The 22,320-nt window shown below is 36.2% G+C and overlaps 1 protein-coding gene across 5 annotated transcripts in view; it reads left to right on the top strand.

Moving 5' to 3' along the window:
• Positions 1–22,320, top strand: part of KCNQ5 (potassium channel, voltage gated KQT-like subfamily Q, member 5) — a 639,257-nt gene that overhangs the window by 498,714 nt on the left and 118,223 nt on the right. For all 5 annotated transcript variants that reach the window (XM_012646057.1, XM_012646059.1, XM_012646061.1 and 2 more), the window contains exon 3: positions 2,244–2,370. In XM_012646057.1, the coding sequence (XP_012501511.1) occupies positions 2,244–2,370 (127 nt within the window). The remainder of the gene's footprint in view (positions 1–2,243; positions 2,371–22,320) is intronic.

Genomic DNA, 22,320 nt, shown 5'->3' on the forward strand with positions numbered 1-22,320 from the left:
CAAAATTGAAAATTCTCTCTATAAAAGCTGTTATTATTAATTATTATTATTTGACAGCTAAATTTGGTTTTCTTGCCCTTATGTCCTTCTCACTTCTTAGACAGTCATTCAGACCCAAATACTGGAAATTCTTGATGAAGCTTACTTATTTTGCTTATTTCCAAGCCGAGAAAGTGGGTTTTTAAATTTACAAGGTACTTTAGATGATCTTCTTCTTCTACAGTGGATTTTCCATTTTGTTTTAGGAGTCAGGAATTGTTGAGTAATCTGTTTCCTCCCTTATTCCTGTTTCTCTGTGGTGGGGGCAAGGTGGATTTGAGGAGGAAAGCATCTCCCCATCCATGGGCACTGTTAAGAAGAATCCTTTATTCTATGTTTGTTTCACAATATGCACACTTCAAAAAGTCTCCATTCGTTCAACCAGAATTAATGGAAATTTGGCTGTGTGTGTAAGACACTGGTGTTACAATAGTGAGTCTAATAAAATTCTAAGTTAAATCAATCTTACAATACCTTGGTTGGCCTTCACTAATGCAATCTATTTGTCCAGCTGTCTGTCTTCTCCAAGAATAGGCTTTACTTCTTTTTTGAAACTGTTACACTAAGGTGTACAGGAAAGTAGATGGTAACTCCCAGCCTTGCAGGTTCTTCTAGACCCAAGGTATATTGATAAAGGCATTTAATTTTTCTCTGGAGACTTTTTTCTCTGTCTGAATTCTCTGCTCAAGCAACATTATGAAGGACTGTAACTCGATATGAAACTAGTGCACAAGTACTTTCTGTCCCATAAGGGGCCCAAACAAAACAATTCATAAGGCAGATGGTTGGCCAAAATTCACTCAACTTCTACAGGATAAGGTCGGTTCATGGATGACTGCAGGAATGTTTCATTTCAGATTTTAAAACCAATTAAAAATTGGTTTTGTTCCAATTCCGGAGGCAATGCCAACATAACTCTGGCCTCCAAGCTAAAAAGAGAGATCTTTCCCAGATGCCTGCTGCCTTTTGATAGTTGTTTTCAACTATGGATACATCAGCACATCTTAGTCCTTTAAACTTTCTCTTTCTGTCTCAGATCCTTGGACGTCTTGATATAACATGTGGTTCTAAAAATGGCATTATGTTATGTTATCTGTAATGTTACTTGCCTTTGTACGTATCAATAGTGGCCTTACAAATTTAGCATGACATGGTTTAGGTATAATCACAATTTTGTTAACTGTTGAGGCCTTTTCTTCATTTGGATATTTTACCTCTAGTAAATTAATTGCTTTGGAAGAAAATTTCATGGATAAATATATGATGACTCCTCATTAGAACAAAGACTAGATTTGTACTTACAATTAGAATAACTACGCATTTTTTCAGTCTTTTATTAAATGTGCATGTCTGATCCGTGCTCCAGCTGAATTGATGTAATAATGAAACATGTTCAAATGTGGCTTATCAGTATGATAAGTATCAGTATAATTTAACCTTCACAGCGTTTTTCGTTCTGTGACTGACTGTTTAATGAGCCACTTTAGCTGGCCTTTCCCCAGGGTTAACTCACAACTCTTCCTAAACAATCGCAAAGTCATTTTGCTGGAGCAGGTATTGTTTTCTAGCAGCTCTCGCCAAAGGGCAGCATACTAATTAACAAGCTTTGGATCTGGAGGATTCAGGGTCTCATCTCTGGCAAACGATATATGTGCCACACACAGTAATGCTACTTAAACTTACTCTTTTATAAGAAGATTTTGACACTGTAACAAAAGAACTTAGTGTATTTCTAAATATTTATTTCTTTCTCTCTGAGAACAACTCTTGAAGGTTTAGGGATTATGTCACTTCTTGCAACAAAAATGAAGCTCTGTTTTCTGTAAAACTTGCCATTATATTTCAGGATCCATGCTATTTCATTTCAGATACTGCACATGTAGCTAAAGTCAGTAACGCTATAAATTCCGGATGGGACAGATCCATTATGCAGCCTGCGCATTTAGTATTGAAACTGACTCCTAAATTTGCAAAGTGTTAGTGACTTCAAAAGGAATAGCATTCCATGATTCCTAGAGAATCAACATGAGGTTCGGATGTTTTCCAGGTTTAGTTTGATTTGGAGAAGAGTTGTTCTTAACTTCAGATGTTAACAACTAGATGTTCTAGATAAAATGCCTAAATGTCCAAAAATATTCATAGAGCTTCTTGCTGCAGTTTCCTCCATAATGCTTCTCTCTGACACGTCTTATCTGATATTTTAGGAGTTCGTGATGATTGTCGTCTTTGGTTTGGAGTTCATCATTCGAATCTGGTCTGCGGGTTGCTGTTGTCGGTACAGAGGATGGCAAGGAAGATTGAGGTTTGCCCGAAAGCCCTTCTGTGTTATAGGTGAATATCAAAGTCTCAGATACCTGGATTGGTGACACCACACATTCTGTCTCTTGTATTGCAACATTTCATTAATATTAAAAGGTAACATCCATGGAGTATTTACCACGGACCAGGCACTCTTGGGGTTTAAAAATGTTGACTCATTTAATCCTCACCACAACGCTATGAGGTAGATATTTTATTATCCCTATTTTACAGATGAAGAAACTGAGGCAAAGAGAGGCAAAGTAAGTTGCTAAAAGTCATACAGGTAGTAACCAATAGAGCTGGGATTTGAGCCAGGTGATCTGACTCTAAAACACCCAGTTCTATCAGTTAAATTACACTGAAATATATGGTTCACCTCTGTTGCCCTGATTTGGGGAAGCATTGATTTCAGTAAATATAAAAGACCCTTTTTGCTCTACAGCATAACACCAGGTCATGCTCTTGATCAGCTGGAATTGATGGCAATGTGTTAGTCCCAGCGATGCACATGCTTCAGGAATTATTAAGAATATGGTTTACGTAATGCATTGATAACTTTAGGCCTAATATGTTCTACACTCTGAAATATGAGTCTCCCAACCCCACTCTACAATCCCCAAATAAATAGCACATACCTCCCTAGCTGCTATGGTGTCCGAGGGACTCCATTCATATGGGTTCCAGCTTGAAATTATACTTCTTAATGAAGATGCCAATGGGCATTCTGGAGTTAATCTCTGCCCTCTCCCAGTAATATCAAGTATTCTCGCAAAATTGAAAATTCTCTCTATAAAAGCTGTTATTATTAATTATTATTATTTGACAGCTAAATTTGGTTTTCTTGCCCTTATGTCCTTCTCACTTCTTAGACAGTCATTCAGACCCAAATACTGGAAATTCTTGATGAAGCTTACTTATTTTGCTTATTTCCAAGCCGAGAAAGTGGGTTTTTAAATTTACAAGGTACTTTAGATGATCTTCTTCTTCTACAGTGGATTTTCCATTTTGTTTTAGGAGTCAGGAATTGTTGAGTAATCTGTTTCCTCCCTTATTCCTGTTTCTCTGTGGTGGGGGCAAGGTGGATTTGAGGAGGAAAGCATCTCCCCATCCATGGGCACTGTTAAGAAGAATCCTTTATTCTATGTTTGTTTCACAATATGCACACTTCAAAAAGTCTCCATTCGTTCAACCAGAATTAATGGAAATTTGGCTGTGTGTGTAAGACACTGGTGTTACAATAGTGAGTCTAATAAAATTCTAAGTTAAATCAATCTTACAATACCTTGGTTGGCCTTCACTAATGCAATCTATTTGTCCAGCTGTCTGTCTTCTCCAAGAATAGGCTTTACTTCTTTTTTGAAACTGTTACACTAAGGTGTACAGGAAAGTAGATGGTAACTCCCAGCCTTGCAGGTTCTTCTAGACCCAAGGTATATTGATAAAGGCATTTAATTTTTCTCTGGAGACTTTTTTCTCTGTCTGAATTCTCTGCTCAAGCAACATTATGAAGGACTGTAACTCGATATGAAACTAGTGCACAAGTACTTTCTGTCCCATAAGGGGCCCAAACAAAACAATTCATAAGGCAGATGGTTGGCCAAAATTCACTCAACTTCTACAGGATAAGGTCGGTTCATGGATGACTGCAGGAATGTTTCATTTCAGATTTTAAAACCAATTAAAAATTGGTTTTGTTCCAATTCCGGAGGCAATGCCAACATAACTCTGGCCTCCAAGCTAAAAAGAGAGATCTTTCCCAGATGCCTGCTGCCTTTTGATAGTTGTTTTCAACTATGGATACATCAGCACATCTTAGTCCTTTAAACTTTCTCTTTCTGTCTCAGATCCTTGGACGTCTTGATATAACATGTGGTTCTAAAAATGGCATTATGTTATGTTATCTGTAATGTTACTTGCCTTTGTACGTATCAATAGTGGCCTTACAAATTTAGCATGACATGGTTTAGGTATAATCACAATTTTGTTAACTGTTGAGGCCTTTTCTTCATTTGGATATTTTACCTCTAGTAAATTAATTGCTTTGGAAGAAAATTTCATGGATAAATATATGATGACTCCTCATTAGAACAAAGACTAGATTTGTACTTACAATTAGAATAACTACGCATTTTTTCAGTCTTTTATTAAATGTGCATGTCTGATCCGTGCTCCAGCTGAATTGATGTAATAATGAAACATGTTCAAATGTGGCTTATCAGTATGATAAGTATCAGTATAATTTAACCTTCACAGAGGAATCAAACATCACCTGCCTGAAGATAGCAGACTGTACCAAATGACTATTGAGACTATTTGTAGGCCTGTTTAACAGGTCCGTAAAAATACTTGATGTCACTGTTAAAATGGTAAAGTAAACCCTGTAGTTCTCTGTTCAACCTAATTTGCTGCGAAAAAAAATGAAAACAAGAATAGCATTTCTCATCTGTCCACGATAACTGTTCTGAGTGGAAATGTAGCTAAAACCTCTCAAGACTCCATATATTTGTAATATTTGATTATTCTGAACATGCCAAATACATTCCCAAATGTTTTTACAAGTCTTAAGCATTCAAGAAAAGAACATAGAAAAGATTGTGGTAGCCTTGTTGTGCCATCAATGTGGGAAATGCTTTCCATAAATAAAAATAACCAGTGTTATTCTTTCCAATTGGAAACAGACTGAGGCTGCTGCAGTGGTCAGCTAGCAAGCCTCATGTTGATTCCTACTGACAGAGGCCCTATTGAAGGAGAACTCATGGGCTAATTGCCAAAGGCTTTAGCACCTTTCTTTCTGAACTGCTCCCCTTTACTCCTGCACTCTAGCCAGAACCAGGAGCATATCAAAAATTCACTGATTTAAGATCCATTTTATTAGAGAGTACATGTGATGTTCATTTTTCCGTTCTTGAGATACTTCGCTTAGGATAATGGTCCCCAGTTCCTTCCAAATTGCTGCAAAAGGCATTAATTCATCCTTTTTATGGCTGAGTAATATTCCATGGTATACGTATACCACGTTTTGCTAATCCACTCGTGAACTGATGTGCACTTGGGTTGATTCCGTATCTTTGCAATTGTGAATTGTGCTGCAATAAACATTCAAGTGCAGGTGTCCTTTTGATAAAATGACTCTTTTCCTTTGGGTAAATGCCCAGTAGTGTGATTGCTGGATCAAAGAGTAGGACTACTAGTTCTGTGAGAAATCATAAAATCATTGTATACTTGTGTTTGGAAAACATATTTTAAACAAATATAACCTAAGGGGAAGAAAAGAATCTATTTAATTTTTTTATTTAGATACTTTCTATCATGAACACTGTGTATTGATTTTTCGCTGCTTGATTTTGAGAGTTTTCTTGGAAAATTGGTAAAATCTTACCTAGAACATAAAATTTTTCCTCATACCTATGTGTCCAATTTATATCACTCGCCTAAGACTGTCATAAGAACATGTCTACAGCTGTGGTCAATAATCCTTGCATTTGGAAGGTCGGGTATATTTTGGGATGACTACCCAAGCTGTCCTCCATTTATCAAGGCTGGCTGCTTTATGATTTCTGTACATTCAAACACAAATTACTCACCCAATAACATCAGCATTAAGAATGTGTGAATAACCTCAAAGACTGATTTCATAATCACTCTTTTTTCTGGACTTCATTAATGACCTACCGAAAAGTTGCAAATAGCACCAAAGGCTGATATTCAGATCACAATAATGAGCTTGATGTGTCAGGAAGCCAACAAATTACTTCTAACATTGGCTTTTTTAGATTCCTCGGTAACTCTTTCTAAAGACACATATAACACGGCCATATTTTTCAGTCTTGCAGTGACTCTCAGTGAAGCAGAAAATACCAGCCTGTTATTAATCTTGGATCTGTATTTGATGCTAAATGTAAGTTGATTTCTTATTGCTATTTTAATGGTTTCCCTTCAGTGTAACATTTCCACAAGAGGACAAAAGAGGCAAACCACAGCACAGATGTTTCCCCCGTGAACTGAGCTTACATGTCTTTGAAATGAGATAAAAGTTCCTCAGGAAAATGCCAACAAGTGTATTTTTATTAGAAAATACAACCAGCTTGTTACATGGCTAAAACAAAATTGAAGCGTTTATTAAAATCATATGGCTGAGGCTGCTCTAATATATCTGTGAGTTCATCTTATTAAAAGGCAACTTAAACCGCTAGTGTGTTTAAAATTTAGATCACAAACTCCCAAAACTGCCACTGGCTTCTAAACTGATTTAAGACATCATTTTTCTTCTTCTCTGCCTTCTCCCTCTTTTGTTCTAAGAGACCTGATCTTGTATGGCATCATTTTTTTATATCTTCCAATCTCTTTTCTCCCTGAATAGAAATTATATTCTCTCAGGTTATTTCCCAGCGGTCATATACTCTTCTGGGACTTCTCTTTCCTTCTAAGTGTCCACACTCCTTCAGCACATATTCCTTCCATTGGATTAACTGGGCCATCTGAGGACAATTAAAACCATTTCAATCCCTTTAGTTAATAAGAGCTGATATTTATTGGGAACTACTATATGCTAGGCACTGCTCTAAGCACTTTGTAAATATTGTCTTATTTAATCCTACATAAGTACTACAATATCCTATTTTATAGATGAGGAAATAAGACGAGACTTAAGAAACTCGCCCAAAGTTAGAAAAATGATAGATGAAAAAACCAGGGTTTATTTCTCATGATTTCACTATAGAAAAATATACCTACCCAACTGTGAAAATTATGCTTATTGTTTATTAGCCTTTTAAAATTAAATTTAATTGGACCATGTCTATTGTCATCAACTTATAAACAGAGAACATGATACTTTCATGTTTATCATTAGTAATTCAAGATCTTTGAATGAGAGGCCAGACTTTACAGAACACCATTAATTGCAGTATCAGCCTTAATTATATCAACTACATCAGATTACCTATTACTGCTCTCTAACCTGAAGGGGAAATTGGGGTCCAAAAGGCTTATTTGCCTTGTATCAAATTGCATGCGCTCTTAAGGAATGTTTTCATGAGGTTCCCTGGGTATTTTTAAATTGGAGACATCTTCAGGATAAGTAATGTTACTCCCAGGAATGCCTTCATGTATTTGTTAACATTAATACATTCTTGGTAATTTAGATAACTGTTTAGGTAATTGTTGACCTGATACACAAACTTATCAGATCAGCTGATATGATTTGACCATTTAGAGAATGCCTTTAGAGGAAAATGAATAACTAAAGATTATTTCCCACTCCTTCCGTAAACTTTAGTAGAACACTATGATATATTTTTCTAATATTCTGTACTATCACGTTATGTAAGAAAATTCATTGACAGAGTACTGCTTATGTGCCAAACACAATTTTAGGTGCAAAGGATACAAAGATGAATAAAACATGGTCCCCGCCTGTAGGAATACAGTCTCCTGTGCCCTTAAAGTAGGGCAAAATGGAAAGGAGGAACACTAATTATGGTAATACAGAGCAAAGGTGATGGAAATTGAAGTAGCCATGGAAAGAAGGCTATAGAATATCTTGACCGATTGCATGAGACAAAGGAGCAAAAGATCACCACCATGCCCACCAGATTTTGAGCTGATGTTTGAGTTGTTCAACAAACACTTGCACAATTTCTACCATGTCCAAGCGTTGCTCTGGATGCTGGGGGGCTATATTGCACCAAATGAACAAAGTCTTCCTTCTTGTAGAGCTAATATTCCAGTGGACAGAGAAAAGTAATGCTCTAATTTATTTTTTTTGAAAACAAGGTAATATCAGCTAGAGATAACATAATGAAGAAAATAAAACAGAGAAAGTGGGGGGCTACCTTAGATTGGGTGGTCTGAGAAAGTCTTTCTAAGTATTAGACACTTGAGTTGATCTGAGTATTAAAAGGGAGCAAGCCATGAGAAGAGTTAAGCACAGATCTTTCCAGGCCAGCGAGTAGCAATTGCAAAGATTCTTGAGACCTGATGAGCTTGGTTTGAACAAGAAGACATAAGATACTGTGGCTGGAGCTCAATGAGCAGTGGGGAGAATAGTAGGAAGTGGTAGGGGAAATAGGCAGAGGTTACACCCTGAGAGCCATGTAAGCCACGACAACAAAAAGTATGGCCTTGGGTTTTTCGGTCATCTATACCTGTGTAAACTTCATATGAGTAATATACAAATTATTATCCATTCTGAAAAATATAAACATAACTTCATAAGGAAACAATCCTCTGACTTTCTATATTTTTGCCCTTAGAAACATGAAATTTCAAATTTAAAAAGAAAATGTGTTATGATCTATGAGCAACTGGAATTATAATAGAATGCAATGGAAACTTTTTTATAGCTCATTGATAACTATCACCAGTAAGCAATTCCTAAGAGCCTTCTTACCAAAGGACTCTGTTCCATACTCTTAGTTATGATGATTACAATACAGAATTATTTCATTAAAGATTGTTTATTTCTTTTGAAAAATTGTCCATTTTTCCCTTGAGATGTTATCTGAAAGCTTATGATCTATAAGAAGCATTAAACTGTCGCTATGGGGTAAATTTTCAAAGTGGTGCTTAGAATTTGCCAGTGTGAGTCCCATTAACTTCAGTGGAAGTCCTGCAGTTAAACGGCTGCTCATGGCTTTGAAAATGTTCTACAGTATGTCTTTGCAGTGCCTTTTTGTTTTTCAGTTTTTAATAAATACCACAGAGCGACTCAGTGCACAGCTGATTGCAGTATTTAAGAACGTGGATAATGCACTGTGCAGTAGGAGGCTTTTAAAATTAGATTTTAAAGCTTCATTTCTATTAAGAGCCACAACAACAATATAAATACATCTTTAATTCTTCAAAGAGCACCTTTCTGTAAAGAAATTTGGAGCTCAATTAGAATATAGAGCTAATAAAGCAGTACTACGTCCCTCTGAGACATTGTTTATCTCACTCTATAGACGGAAAAATTGAGGCACCGTGAAGTGGGGGTATTTTGTCCTCAGCCCGTAAGTCAACAGTGAAGCTAGGAATAGCATGCTGGCCTCCCCATAGCTCATTGCTCTAAATCACTGCCTCTTGTCAGAGTCAAACTTAATTACAGTATAATCCGTTTAATCTACACATGGAAGAATAATGAGGGAGCAGGAAAAATGAATTTATTAACAGACTGATAGGAGACCATGTTACATAAATAAGCAACTTTCTTTTCAGGATCCAGATTTTCAGCATGTTCTAGATGGTGTCTGATGACAAGAAAGAGATGATACTAATTCCACTGGCCAGAATTGGCAAAGGCTTCTTTATTTTGCTCACTTTGAAACTTAAGTAAAGGTTTCATTTGCAAATCCTGCGGAACCATCTTTTTTGGTCATAAATAAACCTGATTTTTAAAAAAAAACACACATCATGGGAGGAAAAGTATGGAATTTCACCCCTCATCCCTTCTGGATTAAAAGAAAGTAGTACATTGAGTTAAATGCTCAACTCAGTCTTCCCTGAAATAAAAGATGAGTATTATTTTGCTTCATTATTTGGCTTTTGATTACTTTTCCTCTAATTCACCATGGCTATGTGCATGTTAGTCCATCCATTGTCTGTTTCCTAAATACACATTAAAGAAAAGGCAATAGTTGAAGAACTCTATATGTAAGTAAGAAATCTTCCCTTGAAGCTGAGAATAACAGGAGGTCAGGAGTTGGGCTTCCTGGTGTTATATCAACAGGAATAAAATTCCATGGATTAAACTGTAAGTCATTAGCAAAGCATGGTAGTGCACACCTGTAGTCCCAGCTACTCAGGAGGCTGAGGCAGGAGGATCACTTGAGCCCAGGAGTTTGAGGTTGCAGTGAGCTGTCATGACACCACTGCACTCTAGCGTGGGTGACACAGCGAGACCCTGTCTCAAAAACAAAAATTGTAAGTCATATTTATGACCTGATATAACCTCCATACAATCTTACTAAAGTTGGAAGAGATTATAACCCCCATTTTATATATTTAAAAACTGAAATTTAGATTAACACTCTTGTCAAGGGTCACACAGCATATAAACCAAACGTGGGGTGGAGTTTGCTCACATCGTCTCGAATTCTTTCCATGACACCCCATTATCTCTCTGCACCATTCACGTGCAGCACAGGAACAAATTAAATAAACCATGTGAACATGTGATGAGGTCTGCTTCCTACTCCCAAACCCTCCCCACCATGAGATATTATCTAAAGTCTAAAATAAAATGGATGTCAGTATGATAAATGATGCAATTCTTTCTTCCAATAGCCATCTTCCTAAGTTTTTTTCCAGCTTTCTATTTTGAAATAATTTTAGACTTACTTAGAAGTGAATAAATAGCACAGAGTTCCCATGTTTGTATGTACCCTTCACCCAGCCTCCCCCAATAACATCTTACCTAAGCATAATGCAATAGTCAAAACCAGGAAGCTGATATGAATACATACTGTTAACTAAACTACAGACCTTATTTAGATTTTATCGGTTTTTACATGCACTCAAATTTTTTATATATACTACTATGAAACTTGGTCACGTGTACAGATGCATTTAACCACCATCACAATCAAGGTACAGAATTTTTCTATTACCCTAAACAAACTTGGGATGCTATGCTTTGCGTTATCGCTTTATAGGTATTTCTTCCCCCCAGTCCTAACCCCTGGGAAGTACTAATCTGTTCTCTATCATTATAATTTTGTTATTTTTAGAATGCTATATAAATGAAATCATAATAGTAGTCTTTTGAAATTGGCTTTTTTCCACTCAGCACGATGCGCTTTTTTTTTTTTTTTTTTTTTATGACACTGTGTCACCCCAGCTAGAGTGCGGTGGCATCATCATAGCTCACTGAAACCTCAAACTCCTGGGCTCAAGGAATCTTCCTGTCTCAGCCTTCTGCGTAGCTGGGATTACAGGCATGTGCCACCACACCTGGATAATTTTTTCTATCTTTTTCTGTTTTTAGTAGAGACGGGGTCTCACTCTTGCTCAGGTTAGTCTCAAACTCCTGAGCTCAAGCGATCCTCCCGCCTTAGCCTCCCAGAGTGCTAGGATTACAGGTGTGAGCCACTACGCCCAGCCCAGTATGATGCTATTGAGATCCATCCAAGTTTTCACATGCATCACTAGTTCATTCCTTTTTATTGCTGAATACTATCCCATAATATGGATATGCCACAATTTGCTTATCTATTTATCCATTTACCTGTGAAAGGTCATTTGAGTTGTTTCTAGATTTGGGCTATTACAAATAAAGCTGCTATGTCAATTCCTGTACAGGTTTTTGAATGAACATAAGTTTTTATTTCTCTAGGGTAAATACCTAAGAGTGGGATTACTGGGTCATATGGTAAGTGTTTGTTTACCTTTGTCAGAAACTGCCAAATTGTTTTTCAGAGTATGGCCATTCCTTTTAAAATATAGCAATGCCTAGAATGTTTCATGGAAGTGGATTGGATCTATGCTGACTTAAATGACATTTTTATTTTCATAGAAAATATATGTTTCTGCTGTTTTTTATTTTTCTATGAAAATTATTTTAATAAGCAGAAGTTGCTGAAATTCATATTTCACCACTTGGGTCAAGAAGCAAATGAAAATATAGCCCATTAAGAAGCAGTCCTTCATGCTCTGATAAATAAATGTAAATTTAATGTTTATGTAGATGAGGTGTTAAGAGACCAATTAATGTAAACAGCCAATACTGTACAAATTCCTGAAGGACCATTACTTAAATATAACTTTACTTTGTAAAAAGTCTTTATTCAAGCAAACTTTACTGAGACCAATAGTAATTATTCTTGCCTGCTAAAGGATACACATAATCGCATTAGTTAGTGTATCAAAGCACTACTCCAATGGAATAAAATGTTTTAAATTGCCACCCAGGCCCAACGGTACTTTATAGCGAGTTGGGTCCAATATTCATGGTTCTAATGTGACTAAAAAGAGATCATTTGTTTTTCTTAATATAACACCTCTCAAAAATCCCCCTATTCTTAAAACTATTCTCTAAGACTCTGCTTTTCCTCCAAAACCCTCTTTAATGTCTCCGAGTGAGTCTTCCATCATAACCGACAAAAGATCATTTTCTCAAAAGTTAGTAACAATCCCACATGGCCAAATTCATGAATTTCAACTTCATCCTCACTCCGGTTATAAGCAATGTTGGAACAACTAATCACTTATTTGGAAATAGATAAAGTTGAACCCATACCTATCTTACCGTATTCCAACATAGATGCCAAATAATGCAGAGATTTAAATTAAGACCATAAAATACTGGGAAGCAGAAATGGGTAAATTCTCTCTAACCCTGGAACCAGGAAGGACTTTCTAACTACAACTAAAAGCACAGGAATCATAAAAGAAAATATTGATAATCGGGCTGCATAAAATCAAAGAATATTATATAATACACAAAACAACGAACAGAGTCAAAAGACAAATGTTAAAAAATATTTACAACTCTATCAGAGACAAAGAGCTAATCACCTTAAAATATAAGGAGCTCTAGAAATCAAGAAAAATCCAACAACCCAATGGAATATAAAAGATGGGACATGTATATGAACAGACAGGTCACAGAATAAGAAATATATACAAGCCTCTTAAACATACTCAGTCTCACTCATAAAAAAGAAATGCAAATGATAACTTATCAGATTGGCAAAAATCTGCAATTTTACCACACACTTTTTACTACTTTTTGTGTAAGAAAGAATATATATTCATATTGCTTATATTTATATTTTAAAAAATGGAAGGATAAAAAAGTGAGAAAAGAACAATAAGTTTACGCAAAGATGGTGATTGGGAACAAAATGAATGGAAGCAGGGATAAAAGCAAGATTTCTCATCAATTACATCTTTATATCATTTTGCTGTTTAGACCCTCTAAATGTATTAACTATTCAAAACTAAATAAAAAGAACTATTACCTGGCACAGGATAAACACAGTTTAAATATTGACTATTATCATTATTTTTGCATGGCAATATTGGGGTGGGTTGATTGGTTCATGTGATGTAAGGTTGTGCAGAATCTCACACTCTAGGCACTTTTGTCATTGCAAAGAGGGACAATGCCAAAGATAACTTACCATGGGGGTTTCGTGTGAATGCCCTCAGTTCTAGGCTGAAGTAACACAGAATAGCATTTTTAATCTCTTAAAGCCCTATTCTAAAAGACGTTTTGTGATGTACCTTAATTTGCCCTCTATATATTTCCTCAATTTTTTCTTTTAATTGTTTTCCTATATCACAAGATATCAAGTAAATCTTCTTAATTTTAAACTTAGAATTTTAGTTGTACCTTTTCAAAGGATTGTTTAAGAAGATAAAATGAGATGATGCGTGTGAAGCACTTAGCTTAGTGCCTGGCATGTAATCAATACTTCGTAACTATTAGTGGTAGTAAACCAAATCATTAAAATGCATTCAGTGTAATCTCTGTTCAGTTCTACAATAGAGAAATACAATCAGAAAAAATATCTATTCGGACCTCTTTGTATATTTGCGTTGATTATTTTTTCTCAAAATATCTTCATCAATATATTCCTAGAATTTGAGAATCTGTATTATAAATAAGAATAAATTTTATTTTAAAATGGGAAGGAAAGGGATAAGAAACAATCCAGGTACTTTTTGAGTCTAGAACTTTTAGATATAATAAATAATTTCAGGAATTGTGTATATGGTACCTAAAAGGATGTTGGGCTAATTAGAGGGGTTTTGAAGCTTCGTTTTAGACTGGTTGTTAATTATGGCTTAACGTACATTTCTCCCAAGAGGGCTTCCATGGCCCCTTAACTAAGTTAACTGTCCCTGAAACTGTGCTCTTTATATTTCTCCCGTTATAACATTCATCACCTATGACTAATTTCTAGATTCAGTGTCTTCTATGCAAATAGTTTATTCAGCCTGCTGTGGACAGAAGGCATCTCTATTGTCTACACCATCCATGCCTCATCCGTGCCCTTTGCTGTTATATACTTAGATCCCAGAAGTTTCTGGCCACAATGAATGTGTATTGAATAAATAAAAAATTCAAAAAATTGCAAGCTGGTAAACATTCCCACGAGGAACTTCATCACCACCACCCTTGCCACCATTGTAGCCCCTACACACACAACGTAAAATTGACATGTTCAACATGAACAAATGAAGAAAAAAATTATGGCAATTATCCAAAAAATGCAAGGTAAAAAATAGCACCTTTTACCTCAGTTATCATAAGTTTTCAAAAGAATAACTTTTGCCTACTTTTTTGTCTAATTTCTTCAACTCTGTACTTCAATTTGGTCATGTGAATGTGATTATATTTTTTAATAAAATGCTGATTTTTGCATGCTTCTGATTGTAGGCTTTTTTACAGGAGCCTTGTCCACTCCCGTACTGCCTTTTACTCAGTCTTTTTATTTCTGCCTTTTGCAAAATGTTTTAAATATTTGATTTTAGCCCCTACCACAGACTCCAAATCTGTGCTTGGAATTTGGAGATCAAAGTACTGTAGCTAATCCTTAGGACATTTGCCATCATGTGACCTAAGAATCCATCTCTTATCAAGTTTCTGTGGTTTTCTGGAGTATTTACTGGTCATAATGTCAAAATGTGCACATCTGAAACTGGTTTTGAATTATGTTTTCTTGATACTTTTCCATATTTAGTTAATGGGAAAATGTCCAGCTTCTGAATGATATTGAACTCCACTAGGCTGTCTCCAGCTTCTTTATAAAGGATTCCTAGGTTGTATCATCACATGTTTTCAATAAGCCTTGTTTTTGTTCTTCTTGAAACAGAGCATGTCTTATTCAAAAAGTTCATGACTGTAGGAAAGTAATTGATAATGAAAAGAAAGTAAGTCCAAAAGAGGATTTTTCCTCATAGCTTTAGGATTTGTTATAAGACAAAGTGTTTCACAGTCTGAACTGCAGCTTCAGGAGTTAGTTACCATGAATTCTAATCTTGTCTCTGGAAGTAATTTATTGCACTATCTTCTACAAGCCTCCCTGGAACAGTATTTCTTTCCTTTTAAGCACAGATAAGAACAGCAGCACACTTTGTAGGGTTCATAAACGGTAATACAGAAAGCAAATATGAAATTAGAAAGTTCTAAAAACTGCCCTTTATCTAGTGCCAATGAGGGCAAATATTGTCAAGAGTCTTATAAAGATGGGAGTTAGATGCACAATTAAATGTGACGTATTTGGTTAATAGTTTCACTAAAAAGATAGATAGATATAATAGATCTGCACATGGCAGCAAGTAGGATTTTCAAAATTATAATGAGTGTCAGGTATTTATTTATGGCTTGTATTTACTCAAATTCACTCCTTTAAAGCACTATCATTTCATTCTTCACAAAACGAAAAGTCCATTTTCACACCTCAGTGTTTATCCTAAGGATTAGCCAAGTTCCTAAACTGTATCCATTTCTTAGTTCCAAAAATAAGAAATTGTGTTTTGAAAAAGATTAAGAGAGCCAGGTGAACCAGGTAATTTTCAATTTCCCCAGATAATACCTGGAATGAATTTCCATCCATAGGTGTCCTTTGCTTAGTGATATTTGAGCTTAAGTGGCACCTCCATTGCAAAATCCAAATAGCACAGTCTATTCAAAGAACTTCCTGAAGATATCCTTTCAAAAACTTTTAGTAGTAGATGATGATTAATCATAACCTGCATGTCATCTGACAATAAGTATCAGGTTTCTCAAAGAAAAATATCCCAACACTACCAAACATAACTGGCTGCCAAGATGCAGGGAGTCAATATCATTCAACTACTTGAAATAAGTGCAAAACGGGAGTATTGAAAGTTAGGTATTGTGTTTTTACTCTGTAAACGTAAACCTGTAATGACATTGTTTGCCTGTTGATGTGTAAACATTGAGGTTATGACCCCAATGAGATATCCACTCATTGGATTTCATCATATTAATAGAACAGTAGGGGATTTCCAGTAGAAGTTTCAACTTTGATCATTTATTCGTGGGAATCCAAATCTTTTTATAGATCTGCAGTCAAATACTGGTATGGGGCTCTGTTTAGGAATCGAAACTGCAGTTTTGTCATTTGGTATGTGTGAAAATAGGTGCTAGAAAAAAAAAAGAAAGAAAGAAAATGGGTGCTAGAAGACAATCTTAAACATCGGAGGATATCAAAGTGCAAAATTCCTGCTTCTAAAACCCGTCTTGTACTTTCTACATAAAAGACCATAATATAAAGCTGCCATGTCATTGCCCTAAATCATGCTCTGAATCATCCCAAAACACACATGACTTTTCATCCCGCTGATTTTTGAGGACTCATGGAATTATACCTAGGTAATTTACTCGAGATAGTATAGTGTACCTTAAATAGGATGTGTTTGCCTCCTACTCATTCATGGTGACTCTCAGGGGACAAATGCTTCTTTCCTGTTTTACAAATACAGAAACACAGCTTCCTTACATCCTTCAATCTGTAACACACATCTGAAACTAAATGTTTGTGATCACACCCTGAAGCAATTGTTTCAGTAGGTTACTGATATCAGAGGGCATTAGTTCTGTAGCATAAAAAAAAAAATCTATTGCCTGACTCTGCCTTACTGACCAATCCCACGAACTCCAGCCTCACTCACTGTCTATAGACGCCTACTGGGCATCTCAGAGTTAACACAGCCAATCTGGGCACAGTGGCTTACTGTAGTCCCAGCTACTCAGGAGGCTGAGGCAGGAGAATTGCTTGAGCCCAGGAGTTAGAGGCTGCAGTGAGCTGTGATCGCAGCAATGCTCTCCAGCCTGGGCCACAAAGCCAGACCCCATCTCTAAAAAAAACAAATAACAGGGCCAGAATTGAACTGGCAGTTTTGCCCCTCAAACAGTGCTCATTACTCACATAGCCCCAGCAGTATTACCCCATCTCAGTAAACGGCACTTCACGCACTTGCCCAGACCAACAACACTGAAGGCAGCCTTAAAGCCCCTTGTTTGTCTCACATTCCACAATCACTCCTACAGTAAGTCATGGCCTCTCCACCTTCACGATGTGTCACCCATTCAACCCCTTTAACCTCATTGTTTGTAGAGCTGCTCTCACCTCTTGTCCAGACCATGGTGGTGGCTTCTTAACTGGCCTTCCAGCTTCCTCTCTGGCATCCAGCCCACCCCTGATCTGTTTCCCAAAGGCAACCAAAATGATCTTGTAAAATACAGATCTGATCTTGCGCTCTACCCGAAACCTTTCCCTGGCCTCAATCACACTTACAAAGATATCTTAAGCTATTCCCAAGGCCTCAATGATCTGGCCAGAATCCACTCTCCCCTCCCTCACTCCACTCTAGCTAACTCAACTCCTTGCCTCCCTTGAATGCACCAATCACGCTTCCACCCAAGGTCTTTATGTTTTTTGCCTGGAACATTTTCCCCTGAGATATGCTCATGGCCACCCCTTCACTTAATTAGGTCTCAGCTCAAACATCATCTCCTCCAAGGAGCTTTCCCTGACATCCCAGCTCAGATAGAACCACTCACTGCTCTGTGACTCCACCTCTCGTCCTGCTTTGTATCTCTCCAGGGCCCTCGTCACTACTTGACGTTACATTCTGTACTTATTTATTTGTTTAACATCAACCTACCACAATAGAACATAAGCTCCATGAGAACAGAAAACTTTTCTGTTCTATTCACTTCTCTATCCCTAATGCTTGGCTAATGGCAGACAGGCAACAAAAAATGTTTGTCGAATGAACTGATGAATGAATAAATGAATTGCCTTAACACTTAATTTGAGAAAAATCATTGCCAAAACACTCCTGCTGAGGCTTTGTTATTCAACCAGTATACAAAATGAAGAATGTACCACTTAGAATTCCAGAAATTTGGAGTTAGAAGGATCTTTAAGACTTTCCAGTTCAATCCACCTCATTTTAAAGGTATGGGAACTCATAACCTCTGTGCCTCCCTGGAGGGCCCTGAGAAATAAATGGTGACAAAGTTAAGTTAGTGGCAGACTGATAGTTAAAACAGGCATAGTTCAATGATCTTTATGCTTCTACACTTGACATCTTTGTTTCTTCTGAGAGGTTAGAATTTTGTATACATAGGCAAGTATAATGGAACCACAAAATTTTAATTCCTCCTTGTCTTGCTGATCTGTTGGCAATAAAACAGCTGGTACACAATATACATGGGACACTAAAAAAATTATAAATTCAGGCAGAAATAGTCCCACACAAACAAGACAGGCTGACCTCTCTATCACAGTCTGCTGTCCCATTGGGACAATGTAAAATATACAAATCTGTTAATTATTAGAATTTTGCTAAATTTTACTTGAATATCAACCGTTTGCAAGTCCCATATATATTCCCCATTCTTAATAACACTTTACTTCTCGGAATTTCACTTTAAGCCTTTGTTGACTGCCTATTTCCCTCTTTACTAGTCTTTCTACTAGATAAAATTTATGCAAAGAGAAGCGTGGAATGAAATGTAAGTGGTCTGGAAGCAGACAAATAGGAGTGTGGTTCTTGGCTCCATTTACTAGCTAAATGACCTTGGATAAGATTCTTGAACTTTCTTCGTATTAATTTACTGATCTAGAAAAGGAGGCATATACATAAAATAACTTTTTTTAGGGTGAGCATTGACATGATACCAGGCACACTAAGACAGATGAAGAGCTTTGTATGTATTATCTCATTTAATCCTCACACTAGCCCTGTGGCGAAAAAATGGTTCTATCCCCTATTTATAGGAGAGGACCCAAGACAGCAAGATTAATAGGCCTAAGGTCACACAAGTAGGAAAGGATTGAACTAGGAATCCCTGAGCTGTCTCACATGAACTTCACATTCAAAACCTCTGTGCCTCCTCGGAGGGCTATTATGGAGAAGTAATGAAATAGAGTGTGTGTCCTGAGCACTCCGCGTAGCCTCATACATCAGAGGTACTCAATAAATGTTGCCCGTTTCCCTTCTCTTCTCCCACCACTGACTAAATACATTACCTTGGCCAATTTGCTAACCTTCCTGGGTCATAGATTTTTATTTTAATTAAATATTAATTATCTTTTTTTCTCATTACAAAAGCAATACGTGGTTATTGTAGATCATTTGGACAAAAGAGTATATATTTAAAGAAACTAAATTTTACACATACTCCCACCACCTAAAGGTAATCACCATTAACATAAAGGTTTATATGTACTTATAGTATTTGTATTCATATATACTATAAGAATACATTATCCTTTTAGGGGCAAAACTGGCATCATCCTATGTAATCAATTCTTTATACAATGCATTGGAAACATTTTATCTTATCAATATTTTTCTAAAACATGATGTTTTGTGGTTGCATATTATCCATGGTAATAATAATAAATTAGCTAAAATTTAGTATGAGTTAGCACTGTGATGAGACGTTTCACATGTTAACTTATTTAATTTGCACATCTCTGTGACATAGGTACTATTATTATCCTCATTTTACAGATAAAGAAATTGAGGCACAGAGAAGTTGAGTAACTTAACCCGGGTAACTCAGCTAATAAAAAGCAGAGCCAGGGTTGGAACTCAGACACATGAGCTCCACAGCCCATGCTCTAGTAGGGATATCCATGTTGATTTTGATTAATCCATCTTTATTAGAAATATGGATTGCTTCTTTTTATATTACTAATGAGAGTGCTTATTAGCATGCTGCCGCAAACTTTTGTTGACATCTACAATATTCTCACTAGGATAAATTCCTACAATTAAAATTGCTAAAATAATAGGTATTCACATTGTTAATAGTTTTGGCAGACAATGGCAATTGCTCTCCCCCCCAAAATTATACCACTTTACACTTACATAAAATCTTGAAAGAACATTTTCTTCTCCTCACTGCCAGTATTGATAATTCGTTTGTTTATACCAGGGGTGGGGAAGCTTTTCATGTTGGAAGTCCGTGTTAATTTAGCTGTAATCAAATAAGGCCACATTCAAGAAACTTCAATTAGAGATACTTAAAAATGTATATTATTTTGTAAAAATCTAACTACCATGTACTTAATAATTTCAAAAAATTAAAACTATTTGTTAATTTTAAAGTTAACTGATCTTCTAATGACTTTGTTGTATCTGCTTTTTGTTGGAAAGCATTTGAATATTTGGTTGCAGCATGGAGATCTGAGGTTTCAGTTGATCCTCCAGATGGGTATCAGTCATTTGTGACCTTAAGGCATCTTGATTTGGGTTAGGTAGGAGAATGTAAATTCGCAGAAATAAGTGATTGAAAAGCAAGAAAGCATTTTTCAGGCACGTTGCTGAAGGTATGGGTACTCTACTGCATTTTTCCATATTTCAGTTGGATCTTTCTTAGCATCAAATGACTTTAAAATGTCATCAACTGAGAACTCAATCAATTCCATCTATAGTTCTTTAGGTTCCTTGGTGATATCAACTAGGAGATTGAAATGCTATAATAATTTGAGTATGATGTCATGATGCTCACAGTCAGTGAACCCTTCGTTGTATTCTCCAATTAATAGGTCCATAACAGCTGTGTATTCTTCACATGATTCACGTATATCATCCTGCTCATCAATGACCTTTGCTAACTGGGAAAAATGTTCATCTGAAATTTCCTTTTGAAGAAGAAGTGTTTTGAAAAATGATAGCTTTTTTTCCAAATGTTTGAGTTTTTTGCCACATATCATATATAGACTTAGTTTTACCTTGCAAAGAAATATTCAAGTCATTTTTATTTCACATGGTATCACACAGAAATGCTGCATTCCCATAGAAATCTCTCAATAATTACCTTGCTGATTCTGTTATTCATAAAATTTAACTCTCTGTTCTCACAGAGATAAAATTTTGACTAACACCTGTCCCTGCAATAGCCAATGCACTTCAGAATGATAAGGCAAATCTACACTGAATACCTATTGTACAACTTCAGCATATTATGAAACTGATGATGCCATGTTGCATTTGCAGGAATGTAGTTAACAATACTTATAACTCGTTGCAAAGTGTCACTTAAAATAGTGCCTTTAGCACAGAGATTTTGCTGATGCAAGATACAATGAAAAGAAATGAGAGCATCTGGATCTGTTAGTACTTTTTTAATCTGTGCAATAAACCCTCATGTTTTCCTGTCATGGAAGGTGCACCATCTGCAAATACACTCACTAAATTTACCAAATTCAGTCTAACTTCATGACATTTATCTTGAAAGTTGTTGAAGATGTCTATTCCCCATGTTCTGTTGGCAAGAGTGCCCAAAGCGAGTAACTCTTCTTAGCAAAGAACATCTTCTGTTATGACCCGAATGAAGTATAAAACCTGTGCTGAGTCAATAGCATCAGTTAATTCATCCAAAACAATTGAATAATATATATTTTCCTTTTGAAGTATTGCATGAAGTTGTTTTGTTCAGTTGAGGCTAATTCATGCTGCTGATCAGTTATGGTTCTCCTTGAAAGAGGCAGTTGTTTGTACTTTGAAATATTATTGAGGTCTAAGCATCCTACAACTTTGACAATTCATTCTTTCACAACTTTTACATCACTTAATGGCTTCCCTTTTTCCCAAGTATGTAAGTTACTTTATAAGTTGCTTCAGTGGCGTTATTTCCAGGTCTTATTGCTGCTTGAAAGAATTGTCTTTGCTTTTGCTTTTCATCTTTTAATTTCTGCAATATAGGCTCTGATAAGCACTGAATTTCTTTAATGTTGATATTGCAGTATCACACAGCAAGCAAATCATCTTATCTTTAGCAGAAACAAAATAATATTGCAGTTTCCAATCCTCACTTAAAAAATCTGTTTTCTTCCTTCAGCATTCTCTTGGTCTTCTTTGACATGATGAGCTGTCAAGCAGACAGAATTAAAAAATATTGTCAAGCTGTGCAACTATACACAAATTCCACTTCAAACAGAAACACAGTGCACCACTGTCAAAAGCTGATAACAGGGTGGCATACTTGACCCCCATAAACTCTCA

Source organism: Propithecus coquereli, unplaced genomic scaffold (assembly GCF_000956105.1).
Source record: "Propithecus coquereli isolate 6110/MARCELLA unplaced genomic scaffold, Pcoq_1.0 Scaffold24, whole genome shotgun sequence".
NCBI lineage: Eukaryota > Metazoa > Chordata > Mammalia > Primates > Indriidae > Propithecus > Propithecus coquereli.